Here is a 14218-nt window from a genome sequence, read left to right on the forward strand (position 1 = left end):
TCTGTGTAAGAGGTTGTTTCGATCAGTCTCTTTGCAATACATATTGGTGATGTACCCATTGGTTCCTACTCTGATGTTAACATCAAGAAAATGAACCTCTACCCTAGATATTTCATGGGTAAATTGTATTCCTGTGTCAACTGTGTTCAGATAGACTAAGAAATTATTCAATTCCTCTTCTGTGCCTGTCCATATGCCGTATATATCATCGATATATCTGATCCAAAGGTTAAAGTGATTGTGCCAAACAGCGTGTGTGTGAGTACATGGTATATTTCATACGTGTGCATGAAGCAGTTGGCATAGGAGGGGCCATGGTGGCCCCCATCGATGTTCCCGAGACCTGTAGGTAATATTGATCCTTATATTGGAATATGAATTTTCAGCAATGAATTGTAAAAGTACCAAAATTAACTCTTTCTGTGCTTTGAACATGTGATAGCACACTCACCAAGCCCAACAGCGTTTGGTCCCCAGCAAAGGTCAATTCAGGGAACAAAAAAGTGGAAAAAGCATAAGAAATGGAAAAGATATGGCAGACACCCGGAAACGGAATTGATATCTAGTCGTAGTTCAGAGAGTTTGAGGGCAATAAAGCAGAAGAGATGATGAAAATACGAATCATTTACATTTAGCAAGAAATGTCGTTGACCAACCACTAAGAAGAAATCCTATGACTAATTTCCGTAAGATGGAGTCTAAAAAACAGACGGGGGACAAGGACGACCTGAACCAGCCACAAATCTTTGAATCAGTGTTTAAGAATGATTGTGATTTGCCGCTCGGCACCAGAATAATGTCTGTCTTTCATTTGATTCCTGAGTTAAGGTCAATTTCAACATCTGACATTCAATTTATCCAAATGTTTAATGAAAGTCACTTGGGTAAATGTGTGTCCAGTACACATTTATTCCAAACGTATTGCTAATTTAGTGTGTGACAAACAGGAAGATTTTTTGATTAACAGGTTTGAAAGTGATTACATGAAGAATGATAAGGTTGACAAGCAACCCAACCAGGGTAAACACACTAATGGCAAAACTAACTTAATTTGCTCAGTTAAGAACGATGGGTGGAGGCAGGTTTGTTTGGCCTGGCTTGCAAATACACTATCCAGATCAACCAGAACACGACCCGGGTTTTAGAATAAGCGAACGTAAACTCTTGAAAAGAAATTTAAGCAGACACAATAGCTTTCTGAATACTAACATGAAGGATTATTTTGTAGGTTACGACTACGTCATAATACAAGAAACTTGGCTGAATGTGGATCCCGACAGATACATATCACATACCAAAAAGGCTATGAAAGATACCAAGGGGAGACCTTTGGCAGAATTCTTACTGTGATAAAAAAAAAACCTACAGGGAAAACCCATTTGTCTCCTCCCATTTGGAGCTCCCTGCCCCCTGGCATTGCCTCGGCCCCCACTGCCAGTCTCCGGCTCTGTCATTCAACCGTTGAACCGTGTGTCAGTCGCTGTATTTAAGACCACTTTCATTCCTTCTCTCACCCCCACTTTTGATTCTCATACCGACTCAACACTTGCTAAACTCCACCTCTCCATCTCAAACACTCTGGACATCCTTGCCCCTGTTATGAGGATCCGCATGAAGCCTTCCTCCAAGTGCAACTCTTGGCATGACTCCGACTTTGCCGCTCTGGAACTCAAGTGCAGAGTTGCTGAGCGAAGTGGCAGGCCTCAGGCACAACCTCTGACAAACTGGCCTGCCGCCGGCTCCAAAGGCAATATCGACTCTCCATCCACTCTGAGAAGAAGGCTCATGTCCAAGCAGGGTCGGTTTGGCCCTATCGGCCATTCGGCCCATGGCCGAACAGAACTGACCTTGAATTCTGTTTGGGTCGGTTTTATGAGCCACGCTTGGGGCCGGTTTTTGCATGCAGCATTCATCAAAGAAAGTTTTCCTTTGATGAATGCTGCATGATAAGCGAAGCACTGGCGCAGAGTAGCAGACACAGGGCCCTATTCACAAAAGCGTTTTCTAATGGCAAAACACCATTGGCAAATGTTTTGTGAATTGGGCCCTTTCACTTGAACAGGCCCATAATCTGCCGGCAGCGCGATGCCGCCAGCCAGGATGCAGTCCTGGCCATACACGAACAGAGTGTCAAAGTAGAACAAAAACAAATGGTGGGGGTGGGGCTGTGTGAGCTGAGCTGTGTGCTAGTACTTTTTCCAAACTAAATTGCTCTACTCTGGCTCCTGCCTGGGGTCAGCCAGGTTGGTGGGGGCTGCCGACTGTCTGAGTGTCAGTAATAATGCATAGCCTACCCGAGCCTTGCTAAGTTCCTAATCATTGGCTGATCCTGAGTAAAGTGAAGGAGGAAAAAAGTGTACCGTCTCCTTCATTTCCACTTTCAATCACAAGATGAACGTCTAGGCAGGTAAGCAGATTTACTCCTTACTGTTTCCAACTTTCCATGCATGTTTTAAAGGGTTGGACCCTGTGAGCCCCACAAGTTAGCTTTGTAACTATGTTGAAATTGCACGTTAAGCCATCTTCTATTTCTAAAAGCGTGAATTCTATTTTTGTTATTTCCGCAAGCACTGAGCGAGGAGCGAGCATATTCTCAAGAGATTGGGTTAGATATTGCCAATACAAGCGGAATTGCCTCTAACCTCCGTGCACACTTGCCCATCACGGCGCATGCTTGCCAATGTGGGCAATGTGACATTCCGCGTCAGTGGGTTTACCTTTCGTGCATTGTGCACAGTTAAATGATTAAAAGGGATGACCTTTTAGGACCTTGTCCCTAAGAGAAACAACAACCGTCACAATAGTGATATGAGGTAACTCAGCATCGGCCAAATTAATACCATTGTCCATGGTGTAGAATGCGCTGCATGTGTGTGCTAGATATTCCAAAAGGTACTTCTTGTTGCTTTCTTCTCCATTGGATAGACTTATATTCTCTGAGTTCACAGCGCAAAGCTTGCAGAACGCCGGGGGATTGATTTGATTAGGCTGTTTGCCCAAGCACTTTTTATGCACAGTTCACTTCCCATTATTATCCCAACTGCTCTAATAGTTGAAACTACAAGCTAAGCTCCCAATGACGACTATTGGCTATTGATATGCAGCAGCAAACAGGTGGTTCTCTCGGCCAGATAGCTCAGTGGGTTAAAGTGCCTGCTGCAGAGAGGTCTGTCTTCTTCAGTCTGGTTTGAATACTTGTAGGACAGAGATCGCCTTTCATCATTATTATCCTGAAGAGTTAGTTCCATGGGGTTGTTGGAATTAATAAGCCCCTGATTTGGGTTGATGTCTCTGCTTTGAAATGTGCAATATTTCACTGCTGCCCTGATAATGCTGTACATCGCTACTAGATTGAAGTCCGAGCACTCTCTGCTGTCCTGTGTTGTCGTCATTCTTTCTTTTGTGGGTTTGGTTTCACCGTGTACCTTACCTGCGTGTAGCAGCCATTGTGCATTGCTTCAGATGTGCATGGGTGCTTTCCGTGCCTTAATTTCTCCTGTGTGCATGGTCCCTTTTTGGCCGGCTCTCACCCAAGAGCTGGCCTAACTACAGCCCTCTGCCAGTGAGACTGTTTGGACCGGTACAACTTGCTGGGATGTGGTCAATTAATGCTGCAGGCAGAATCTGCCTCTGGTCACCACCATCCTGGCCTTGGCTGTGAGCGAGTAGATATCACCAACACAGCTCCTCCAGGCTACATGTGTCAGACCTAAGACTCGTGTCTGCACATGTGTCACAGTACCTGTGTGAATTTAATGTCCATCGAATTGTGTGAGTGCGCTTCTTAATGGGTGGGTCTGCGAGTGTGCACGAACATGGAGGCAAGGATCTGGGGAAAAACAAGGCCCCATGTTAAGTCAGTAGTCTTTGCACCTCGGCATGACGCTTCCCTACTCTGATCCTGCAGTGTGATAATAATGGCCAACCGGCATCGGTGCTGCTTGCGGCAGGTGGCAGAGGCTTAAGATGAAAACGTAGTTGGGATTTGTGATGTGCCCTCATGTACTTCGATGAGGTGGCAGCGAAAGGCCCGTTTACTGCTCAATAGGAAAGAGCAGCCGAGCTCCTGGCTAAGGAGGGGGTTGAGGTTGCGGGGACTGAGAGCATCAGTTTGGAGGTGGGCTGGTGGTCCCGCATCTGAAGCCTCCTCCTGCTAAAGCTTATGCTCCACTGGGAAGGCTTCTTCGAGGCATCTCATTGCTCGCTCTCTCTCTCTGCTTTGTCTGAAGGACAAAAATGTCACTGTGTTAGATTGGACTGAGGTGGCCCTCGGCCACTGCAACATATCACCATTGTGACAGTTGTTGTTGCCCTTAGAGGTGAGTGCTGTATTTGTTTGCTGAAAGAGTGGGTCCCTGAGGTTTTGCAAGATTTCAAGAGCTGTTAAAACTGTAATTACAGGTGTGTGGTCCTTAGCCGCAATCGTGCATTCAACAAATTGCACATTAGTGAGTGATGAGGTTTATGGTAAAAACATATTCACAAGCTTGATGTTGCTGACACAAAAGCATCTATTGCTGCTTTGTAATCTATTTTTCCAAAAATGTCACTCTCATTGGAAAGTGTAATCTGCATGTTAACATATCCTGGCAAAAGTGATGCTAACTTAGACATGGGATTTCAACACTAGACGTGTCACGGGGGTGTTTGGACATATAATCGCCATACCTACAGTAGCAACAAAGAAAACATGTTTATTATACTCAAGCCAAAACTGTTGTCTTTGTTAGCACTTGTTTTCTAGCTTTGCACATTTATTTATGTATTTATTTATTTTGCATACAATCTTTTCTTCAGGCCACATAGAAAACCAAACAAAGGAAATAATGGCCTTAAGGATATTCCCCATAACCTTTAAACATTCAATTTTCTAACTCCTTGCCCCTTTGCTAAAACTTAAAGTGCAGCAAATTTACTGGGTAACAATATTGTTTTTCCCTGCATACTTACTTCCTTTTGCCATTTACTTCAGTCTTCCACCTCTGCCTACACAACCTCCTATTTCTACAGGAAATCTCTGGCCTTTTGATTAATCCAGAAAACAAAAAAAGCCCTTGTACTTTACCATCCGCCCCAACCCTTCATTTAGGTACGACAGTGCTGTGGAGCAATTATCACACTGCAGAGAGAGGATCATTTGGGAGATGAGCGCATTCCTAAACAAGCATTTGTAATGCCAACAGTTTTGGCTTTTGTGCAAGTATGCGAAAGGTCCTGTTGTAGTGGTATTAACTGGCCGTTGATGGTAGCAGCTGCAAAACGGTGCGACATGGGCATATAATAGCAGTGCCTGGCAAATGCCCTAACACATTATCATTTACCAGAGCCACATGCGGCCCCTACTGTGCATGTTTACATGTTTAGTTACTATGTGCGGCCTCGTTAAATCTCCTGCATGTGTACATGCATGTGAACAGCCACCTGTGGCTAATTTTGTGAGCACTAATTGTAGCACTCTCTCTCTTGCAGCATTTCATATATGATATGATAGGTTATTTATAACATGCTTAATGCCCAGACGTTTCTAAGCGCGGCCGCAGACCCGGGGATCGAACCTCTGTTGCTCCATGTCGTCTTGTTTCCAAGGCGAGCACGTTGCCGCTGAGCTATCCTCCCTAGACTGAAAAGCTACTACGACACATCCTGGCACAACTAAATGGCAGGAGACAACAAGTAATACTCTGGGTGACAATTAACCTAGGATAAGTGCTGCACTACCTCATGTGTGTTTATTATGCTGTTGTGCCTTTGTATACTGCGATAGTGATATTGTATGTGTGTGTGTGTAGAGTCAGAAGCAGGGACGTATGTTTGTATGAGTGCTGTGTAACAGCTCGCTAGAAGCGTGCGCAGCGCTCAAAACATTACCCTAACATCCCCACCCTATCCATAACCTCTCCCTAAACATCATTCTGGTTTCCCTACGTCCCCACTTCCTATCCAACCATCGTCACCCTAACCTTCCTTCCCTGCTGGGGTTGCAGAGCCCGGTATAAACATTGACTTGCAGGTCCCAAAATTTCAATGGAGGTGGTTGGTTCATGCCATTCCTGTACATCGGAGCTGTGGACCCTGTCACAGATCTGTATGTAAAGTTATGTTATTTTATGACTTGTGCTTCAATGTAATATTTGAGCATAAATACAACTGGATTCATACTTTCTGGTGTTATCATTTGGCTGTACTGCTTACTAAGTGCAACTCTATTTTCATTACTGGTGGCAACGAGTAGACATGCTTTGAGACTGGTTCTGCAAAATAAGTATTTAGCTATGTGATGATGTTTTTTAAAAGAAAAAGAACAAAAAGGAATGTTATCACTTTCTCGAGCATTTACACAAAACATAATATGCAACAAACACATTAGCCCTCCATAAGTAGCAATTTCTGTAAATTCGTGAATTGACGTGATTCACCGATGATGGTTTGAGGGACACTTTTTTTGAGGCGAGGGGTGGGCTACTTTTGTTTGGGTGTCTGGGCTATTTCTTGTCCCAGTCCGACCCTGTGTCCAAGCCTGCATTTCTTGGACCACCAACAACACGACTGAATTTTTCAAAATCTGCAAGGAACTTGCCAATCCTACTGCAGTCTCCTCTTCCCGCCTAGGCCCTCTGCACTGCACTGGCCTCCCACTTCACCAAAACTCGGGACATCCTGTCCTCTCTCTCTCTCGCCTCTTCTCTACTCTACTCTACTCTACTCTACTCTACTCCCCCAACCCCTCCTGCCTCCCTTGGCCCCCCTCTTACCCTCCCCCAAACTTTCCTCCTTCTCCCCCATTGTACCGGTTATGGTCTCTAGAGTGGTCTGCTCTATGAAAGTCTCCTCCAAACAGGTGCTCCTCTGCTCTTCCAGAACTATTAAGGACAGCATCTCCTTGCTTGCCCCTGCCTTAGCTGAATTCTATAACAATTTATTTGCTACTGGTTCTTTCCCACAAACCCTCAAGCCTGCTACATCCAACATGTGCACCCTCTCCTAAAAAGGCAGTCTGCTGACCCTTCCTGCCCGGCTAACTATCACCCCTTTCTTGGAGAACTCCTGGAGAAATTAGCCATCCCTCAACTGACCCTCCACACCAAATCGGTTGATTGTCTCCATGACCACCAGTCTGGCTTGAGAGCAGCCATGGAAACTGTTCTCGTGAACACCTGTGAAGACCTGCTCTACAATCTTGATTCCAACTCTGCCTCTGCTCCGATTCTCCCCAATCTTTCTTCTGCCTTTGACACAGTCAAGCATGCCCATCCTCATACATTTTCTCTGCAATACCCTTGGCATCACAGCCTGGGCTTTAGCCTGGCTGACCTCCTTCCTTTCAAACCGACCTTCCCAAGTGCAAAAGGGCCCTTTCCTCTCGTCCACCTCACGCCCTACTTGCAGCGTTACACAGGGATCTATGCTATCACCGTTGCTTTTCAACATTAACCTTGCCCCCCTTGCCCACTTGATTTCCACCTTCTCTCCTCACTTCCAGTGCTATGCTGATGACACACAGCTCTCCTTTAGGCTTCCCTCCTCGACCTCCTCTTCTTCCTCTCTCATGCCTAACTGCTATTCAGGCATGATGATCTGCTAATGATCTCTGCCTTAATGTCAGTAAGACTGAGATCCTTCAAATTGGGATGCCTGCTCCCCGTTTCCCCCCAACTCTGTGGCCACCCTCCTTGGGCCCCCTCCAGTCACCCATTTGTGAGGCAAAAAACCTTAGGGTCATTTTTGGCTCCTCTCTCTCCTTTTCCCCCTCACATCACATCACATCACAGGCCTGGCCAGGAAGTCCAACTTTCTGCTCCCACTCCACAAATGCGTTCTCCCTTTCCTCACCTTACCCAGGAAGCTCAATGACTCCAGAGCCCTGGTCCTCTCTAGGTTGGACTACTGTAATAGCCTCTTCCTCAATCTGCCCCTTTTCTCCCTTCACCCTCTTCAACGTACCCAGAATAGGGCCGCAAGACTTATCCTTGGCCTCAAACCCAGGGACCACATCTCTCCAGCTCTACAATCTCTCCACTGGCTCCCAGTGACTGCAAGGATCAAATTCAAGACCCTACGCATCATCCACAAGGTTTTCTGGGGACTGGGAGCCTGCTACATCCAACTGTCTCTCCCAAAATACCTCCCTGCTAGAGTCCTTCGGTCCTCTAGCTCCAGCTATCTGCAGATCAGACGTTTATCCAAGCAAAGAGTGGGGGTAGATCTCTATCTTTGGGAGCCTCCCTCTAGAACGGCCTTCTTGCCCCTCTCTGAATTTTGCCGGAACTCCGTAATTTCTGGAAACGTCTCAAAACTTTCCTTTTCACCTCCTCCATCCCTCTCCCCCCTCCCTAGCTAAACTGTTCCCCCTGCCGCGGCGACTGGTGTCTGGACCATTATGACCATTATGGCAGAGCTTTCCATATCCAAGGCGCTAAAGCCTGGAATGCGTTACCAGCTGCTCTGCGCAAGACCGGGGATCTTTTTATGTTTCGGAAACAATTGAAGACTCATCTCTTTTATTAGCACACTACCTTCTCACTGGTAGCCTGCCGTCTCTGTCTCTCGGCGCCTGGATGCCTATGGGCTTTGGCGCATTATAAGAAAAATAACATAACATAACATGTGCCTTACTGGGGCCAGGCCCTCTGCATCCAGTCTACCCCTTGCCAGCACTACCCTTCCCTGACTAGCATGAATCTGGTCCACCCCTTCCTCGCACCATTTTACCCTGACCCCTAGATCCCCCAGGCCCTGGCCCTTGGCCTCCTGGGCCCTACTCAGTTCTTGCACAGCCCTTGGTTCCCTACATTCCTGCACTTCTCCCTCGCCCTTCCCTCACCCCTGCCCTTCCACCCTGACCTTTCCCCTCCCACTTGCACTTAGTGTTGCTGCACTTGCAAGATTTGAATGTCACAAGGCCTAGTAGGACAGTTCCTTACTGTTATTTCTCCTCTGTCCCCACCCGCATTGTCTTGTGGCACCTGGAAACACTTGTGTATAGGCGCCATAGAAAATGGCCAATAAATGAATAAAATAAATAAAAAGAAACAGGTGTCAGAAGCAGTACTGGAATAGTAGTGGTTTATAACCAAGGTGATACAGAGAAAAGGTTGCTTATAATTAACATCTGCTTCAACCCGGTGCGCCTGAATGTGGATGAAGTGGTTGACGAAATTGAAAACATGAGTGAAGGTACTAACTAGCCTACTATATTAGGTGGCTATTTCAACTCCTCGTTTACGACTATGGTTGCTACATTTGAGTAATTGAATACAGACACAGTCCACATGGGAACATCGGGAAGAATAGGGTGTGCAAGGAGAAGGACGGTGAGGTATGGGCAAATTCCTGACCAGGTGGGGGTTTTGTCAGACAAATACAGTTTTGAAGCCAGGTGTACACCCAGAGCCCACCTAGTTTGTATTCTCGTCTTCCTCTGCGATTGATTACATCTACATGGCAAATGTGGAAATCTTGGACATAACAAATTTCGAGACAGTCAGTACCCGAAACAGCGATCATGTAATGCTGGTAGTTTCCTTGCTCATGTATCCTAGTACAGATTAAAGGCTCCAGTCTGAATGCAAGAATCTAATTTTAAATGTTTCTAAGAATAGAGTATCTCAATTTAGTAAAAACTCAAAGAAAGTAAATGATCATCTATCGAAGTGATGGGACTCAATTAGTGAAGAGGAAAACATTTCACACTGTTCTCCCTCTGAATTTCCCAACATATTACTAATGTTGAAAAGTTAAAATGAGTTGCTTTTAAAATTGGGAAAATAAGGTTTTTGTAGAAGATAGGGGTAAACAGTTTGCCAAAGTTATTAGGAAAAGAAAAAGTGAGGGCAATCGGAACGATGTTTAAATCTAACCAACTAGACTGGAGGGAAATAAAAGCTGCCAAACATCATATTTTGCAGAAATGTAAGAACTTGTTGAAACCTAAGATACAGAAATACATAGGTGAGAATTAGGAACTATTACGAAGATCATCAATAAGGATGTCTGAGCAATATGATGGAGGCTAAATCAGAAAAGCAGGGCACAGTTAATACATCAGCCTTTGTGTGTTGTAGAAGGCCTATAGGTGGACTATTTTACGAGAAATTTTAAGGATCACGTTAGTCATTTGACAGAAAATTATTTGGTTACTAGTACTACACTGACCAAATGGACATTTCTGTTTGATAGGCTGGCCCTTATGAACATCATAGGGAAACTGAAAAATTCACGAGCCTGTGGGACGGACGGTATCACCAATGTTTTGTTAAAGGATAACATTGAGCTCTGTGCAGAGATTTTATTACAACTATTTACGCAAGTAGCTGTCTCACATGTCCTACGTCGTGGGATATGGGGAGCGGTTAGGGCGGGTATCCACCAAAATGCAGCGATTTACAAATCAACTGCATTGCCTATGATGACAACCTCTTCCTTCAAGATTTTACTCCGGCAGGTCTACAGTGAACTCTGAACGGGGTAGAAGCCTACTTAAGTGAGAACAGATGGGGTATAAACCTGTCAAATTCCTACCAGTGGTGGTGAGCGTTAAAAGTAAAAGAAAGAGGTATGTGCGGGACATAAACAAGATCAAAGTTAATGAAGTGGTCTCAGTAAAATATTTGGGACTGGTGATCTCCTGGCAAAAGGTGTTATTAAATCATAAAAACCAGCTAGAGGAGACGATTAGATCATGTGTAATGTGAGAAACCTGAAGGTGTCTCAAGCGCTAGTCCCCGGAGATCTATCGTCCAGGTGGCCAAGACACAGCCATCGCTATTGGATCCAGTTCCTGGGAGTGGGCCAGTAAGGGAGGATCACCTGGATGAGGGGTCTTCAGGGATTGGAAGTGGGACACCGAAGGTTGAGACGCGGTACCCCCATCCTTGTAACACCTTTTCCCCATCCTACCCTGTGGAATATTTAGAAACTCTGCCCCCGCCCCTTTTCCAACACAAACACTTTCCTACACCGTAACACACAAACACCAGAGCCGTTAACCTGACATGTCCCAACAAGAGTCAGGCAATTGAAAATAATCACACACACCCGACGGCCCTTTAACTTTCCCACAGGGATAAAAGGTGGAGCACAAGAGCACACCATGAGCAAGGCCAAATGCACGATTAAACAGCGACACAAACCGGCTGTTCAAATGGAGTGGAAAGGCAGCGAGACTGGGAGGGACGACGGCAGGGTGGGGGGGGGGAATTACCATTGCCCCCTTCACTTCAGACACGCAAAGCCTCCGAAAAGGGATTTGCAAGATCGGGAAGAACAGCTGACATGTGTAGTAACAAATGTCAACAGTGCACGGGGGCCTCCCACATTGATAACACAGGCAAGAAGGCACACTGGCTACCGTGGTAGTGTCCTTGACTCAAGAAGCACGCCAAGCCAGAAGACCCGATCCAATCAGTGAGTCGGAGGAAGCTGATAGCGAACTGAATCGTATTGAGCCCAAGGTTGCAAGCAGCAACATTAGATGAACGCAAGAACTTGAGAATAAAGAACTTGTGTGTACTTCAACTTTTAGGGGAAGCCCAGAGAAGGGCCAGCTGCATAGTGGTCAGGCACCGCTGGAGTGTTCATTCGAAGGACTCTCGCTGGCCCTTTCCGCGTTGAAACTACAAGTACCAGAAGGCCATGGGAAAGTGCGGCATGAGGTGGCGGAGTGGTCCTACAAGGGTCACGTCAAATCCCTTGTACACTTGAAAGTCTCTGACCCACTGCCAAGAGAAAGCTAAAGGAGAGTGAATGCTGCATAAAGTGAACCGTGTATATGGCAAACGGGAACCCGGTTTGAGGGATGCCTGTGAGTTGGGGTGAAGAGTAGTACATCGGGAGCACTGTGTAGACAAGAGTGAACCCGGACGAGGATTGTCTGCAGTAGGAAGTTGCAAGCTGCATTTGAGAGGCCATAATGAACCAGATAGAGAAAGGCCCAAGTTGCAAGAAGGATCCGAGCTCAGCGGAGGGAGATCCAAAGGGCAAAGAGCCATCGCTCAAGAGCAAGACCACCAAAGGAACTTTTGTATGTTTGTTTGTTGTTTTTGAACCAGCAGACATTCTTAGGCAAGAAACTTTTCAGAAAAGAGACTTTACCCCTGAAGGTTCTGGTATCACTGAATGGAGGTGTGAACCTTGTGTTGGAGAGGCCCAGGAATGTGCAGTGCTCAGAAGTCCTGCCTTGTCCCATGCTTGAAATGTGGGGAAGGGAGACCCAGCCATAGTATCCTGACTTATCATTTTGTCAACATGTCTTTATATTCTGGTGAACAGTATACCACACTCTTTTTGTAACCTAGTGGTAAGGATTGGCAATAGTTTTTTTAGTATAGGCCCTTTTTATTTGACAAGACGCCACTAGGACTGCCTTATTATTATTATTTGATGGTTGTAGCTTACTCCCATCTTAGATTTAGATTAAGCGTTTATCTCACCCATTATAAAGTTCAATAAACACCCTTAAACTGTGCTCACGTGTGTCTGTCTTTACTGTTGCCACCGTGAGTTCCCTACAGTAACCTTAATGAAGGTAATAAAAAGTAGACTATGCGCCTTCTCCTTAGACCCCCTGATAGAGTTTGTTTTGCTTGATGTTTTCCACATGGTGCTGTATGGCATAGAGCAAGAAAGATCATGACGAATATGCACAACGCTCTTAATTGGGTAGTACTGTTGGTTTGTAGTTGATATATGTTAACATTTTTTTCTTTTTAGGAATTAATTGGTTATTTGAATATTGTCAAGCGAGGTTTTAAGTCTGTACTACAAAACAGAATCGTTTTGCACAATCGGGGTATGGACTATACAACGGTAAAGGAAGACGCGGCCGTATTGTGCAAATGTGTCTGCTTAGCACACATTGGTCAGTTTCCTCTGTTGTTATTCCTCTCGTTTATTGTTGCTTTGTGGTGTCTTCCTTGTGTTTTTTTATGTGTAAAGTACTTATATGCTAAACATTCTGTTCAATTAAAAACAAAATGTATCCTGTGCACGGAAAGGTTTGAAATTAACAAGTAACCTAAATACATAAACTCATTGACTTTCTCAAGTTTATTGCTATCTAAATACGCGACCAATTCTGATTTGTTGTGGACTATTGTAAAAGTCAAACATTTTGTTTCCCAGAGATTTGAAGAGCATTGGTGGAAGCGTACTGCTTCCTGGCATTCCAACTGCTCGTAGACTGAAAGGAGTGCAGTCAACTAAGACATATCATCCAGGAACATTTCTTAAAGACCCTTAACATATAGCCACGCGACATGTGGTGGGAGTATCTCAGCATTTGCTAAGAGTATGTTGGCATTTGTTAGGAACACCTTGCATGTAATGCTTGTATTGGAGCAGTACATAGTTGTCAATATACAAAGGTCAAACTATTAGCTTTGGCAATGCGTGTTTTCAGCATGTATGGTAGCTAGACCCACACATCCTCAATCACCGCCTTTTCTGTTTGTATTGCGCACGGCTTATAAATTATTTCCCTCGAACAGTTTTGGTACTGCAGGCAGTCATCATAAACGCTATGACATTAGTCAAACTGCAATACATGTTTTGTGTGTACAATATGGGCCTATACTGTGGACAGAACCGCCGTAAAGATGAGTAAACTGCAGCGTGAATGGATGTAAATTGATACAGAGACACACGTGCGTTCCCGGAATTTCCAATAAATATCAGTGAGTTGTGGCCTTGACCACGCCCCTATTCTCTAAGCAGTAGGAGGAGACAAAGGCCTGTGTACTCACCGCGGGGCTGCCTGCTGCCAATCGACCCCGATACCTGCTAGGCAGCATGTCCAACTCTGCGAGGCGGTTGGTGTCACAGTCCGGGCGTGGTGAGGGGGCAACCAGTCCTCGGGAGGCTGCTGTAACCCACTTCCACCGTGGCAAAGGAGCAGAGCTAGAATCTCAACTGAAGCACCGCCCCTTCACAGTCGCTTCTTTCGTTGCTCCTGGTAACAGCAGAGCAGCCGGAAGTTATTGAAGGACTTCCCGTGCCGTCCCTGCCTTTCGTGTTTCTGTAGGGTTGATACTGGTTCCCATCCGAGAAACCGACCATCGGTTGTTAGGGCCATTTGTCAGATGGGAAATAGCTGCTTCAGTGTGAGTGGGCTAGTTCCCAGTAGAGAAATGGACATGTTTTGCGCCCTAGTGGCCAAGTCCTGGATAATAATGGGAACTAGCCCACTCACATAGGGAAGGCTAGTTCCCATTAGAGAAAGTGC

At 45.5% G+C, this 14218-nt stretch overlaps 1 protein-coding gene across 1 annotated transcript in view; it reads right to left on the reverse strand.

Annotated features, from left to right (window-relative positions):
- LRRC49 (leucine rich repeat containing 49) overlaps window positions 1-13911 on the reverse strand; it is a 1414487-nt gene extending 1400576 nt beyond the window's left edge. The window contains exon 1 of the mRNA XM_069624757.1: window positions 13740-13911. Coding sequence (XP_069480858.1) covers window positions 13740-13787 — 48 coding nt within the window. The 5' untranslated portion in view covers window positions 13788-13911. The remainder of the gene's footprint in view (window positions 1-13739) is intronic.
- Window positions 13912-14218: the final 307 nt, after the last annotated feature.

The sequence above is a fragment of the Ambystoma mexicanum genome, chromosome 11 (assembly GCF_040938575.1).
Source record: "Ambystoma mexicanum isolate Mex_15411 chromosome 11, UKY_AmexF1_1, whole genome shotgun sequence".
Classification (NCBI taxonomy): Eukaryota; Metazoa; Chordata; class Amphibia; order Caudata; family Ambystomatidae; genus Ambystoma; species Ambystoma mexicanum.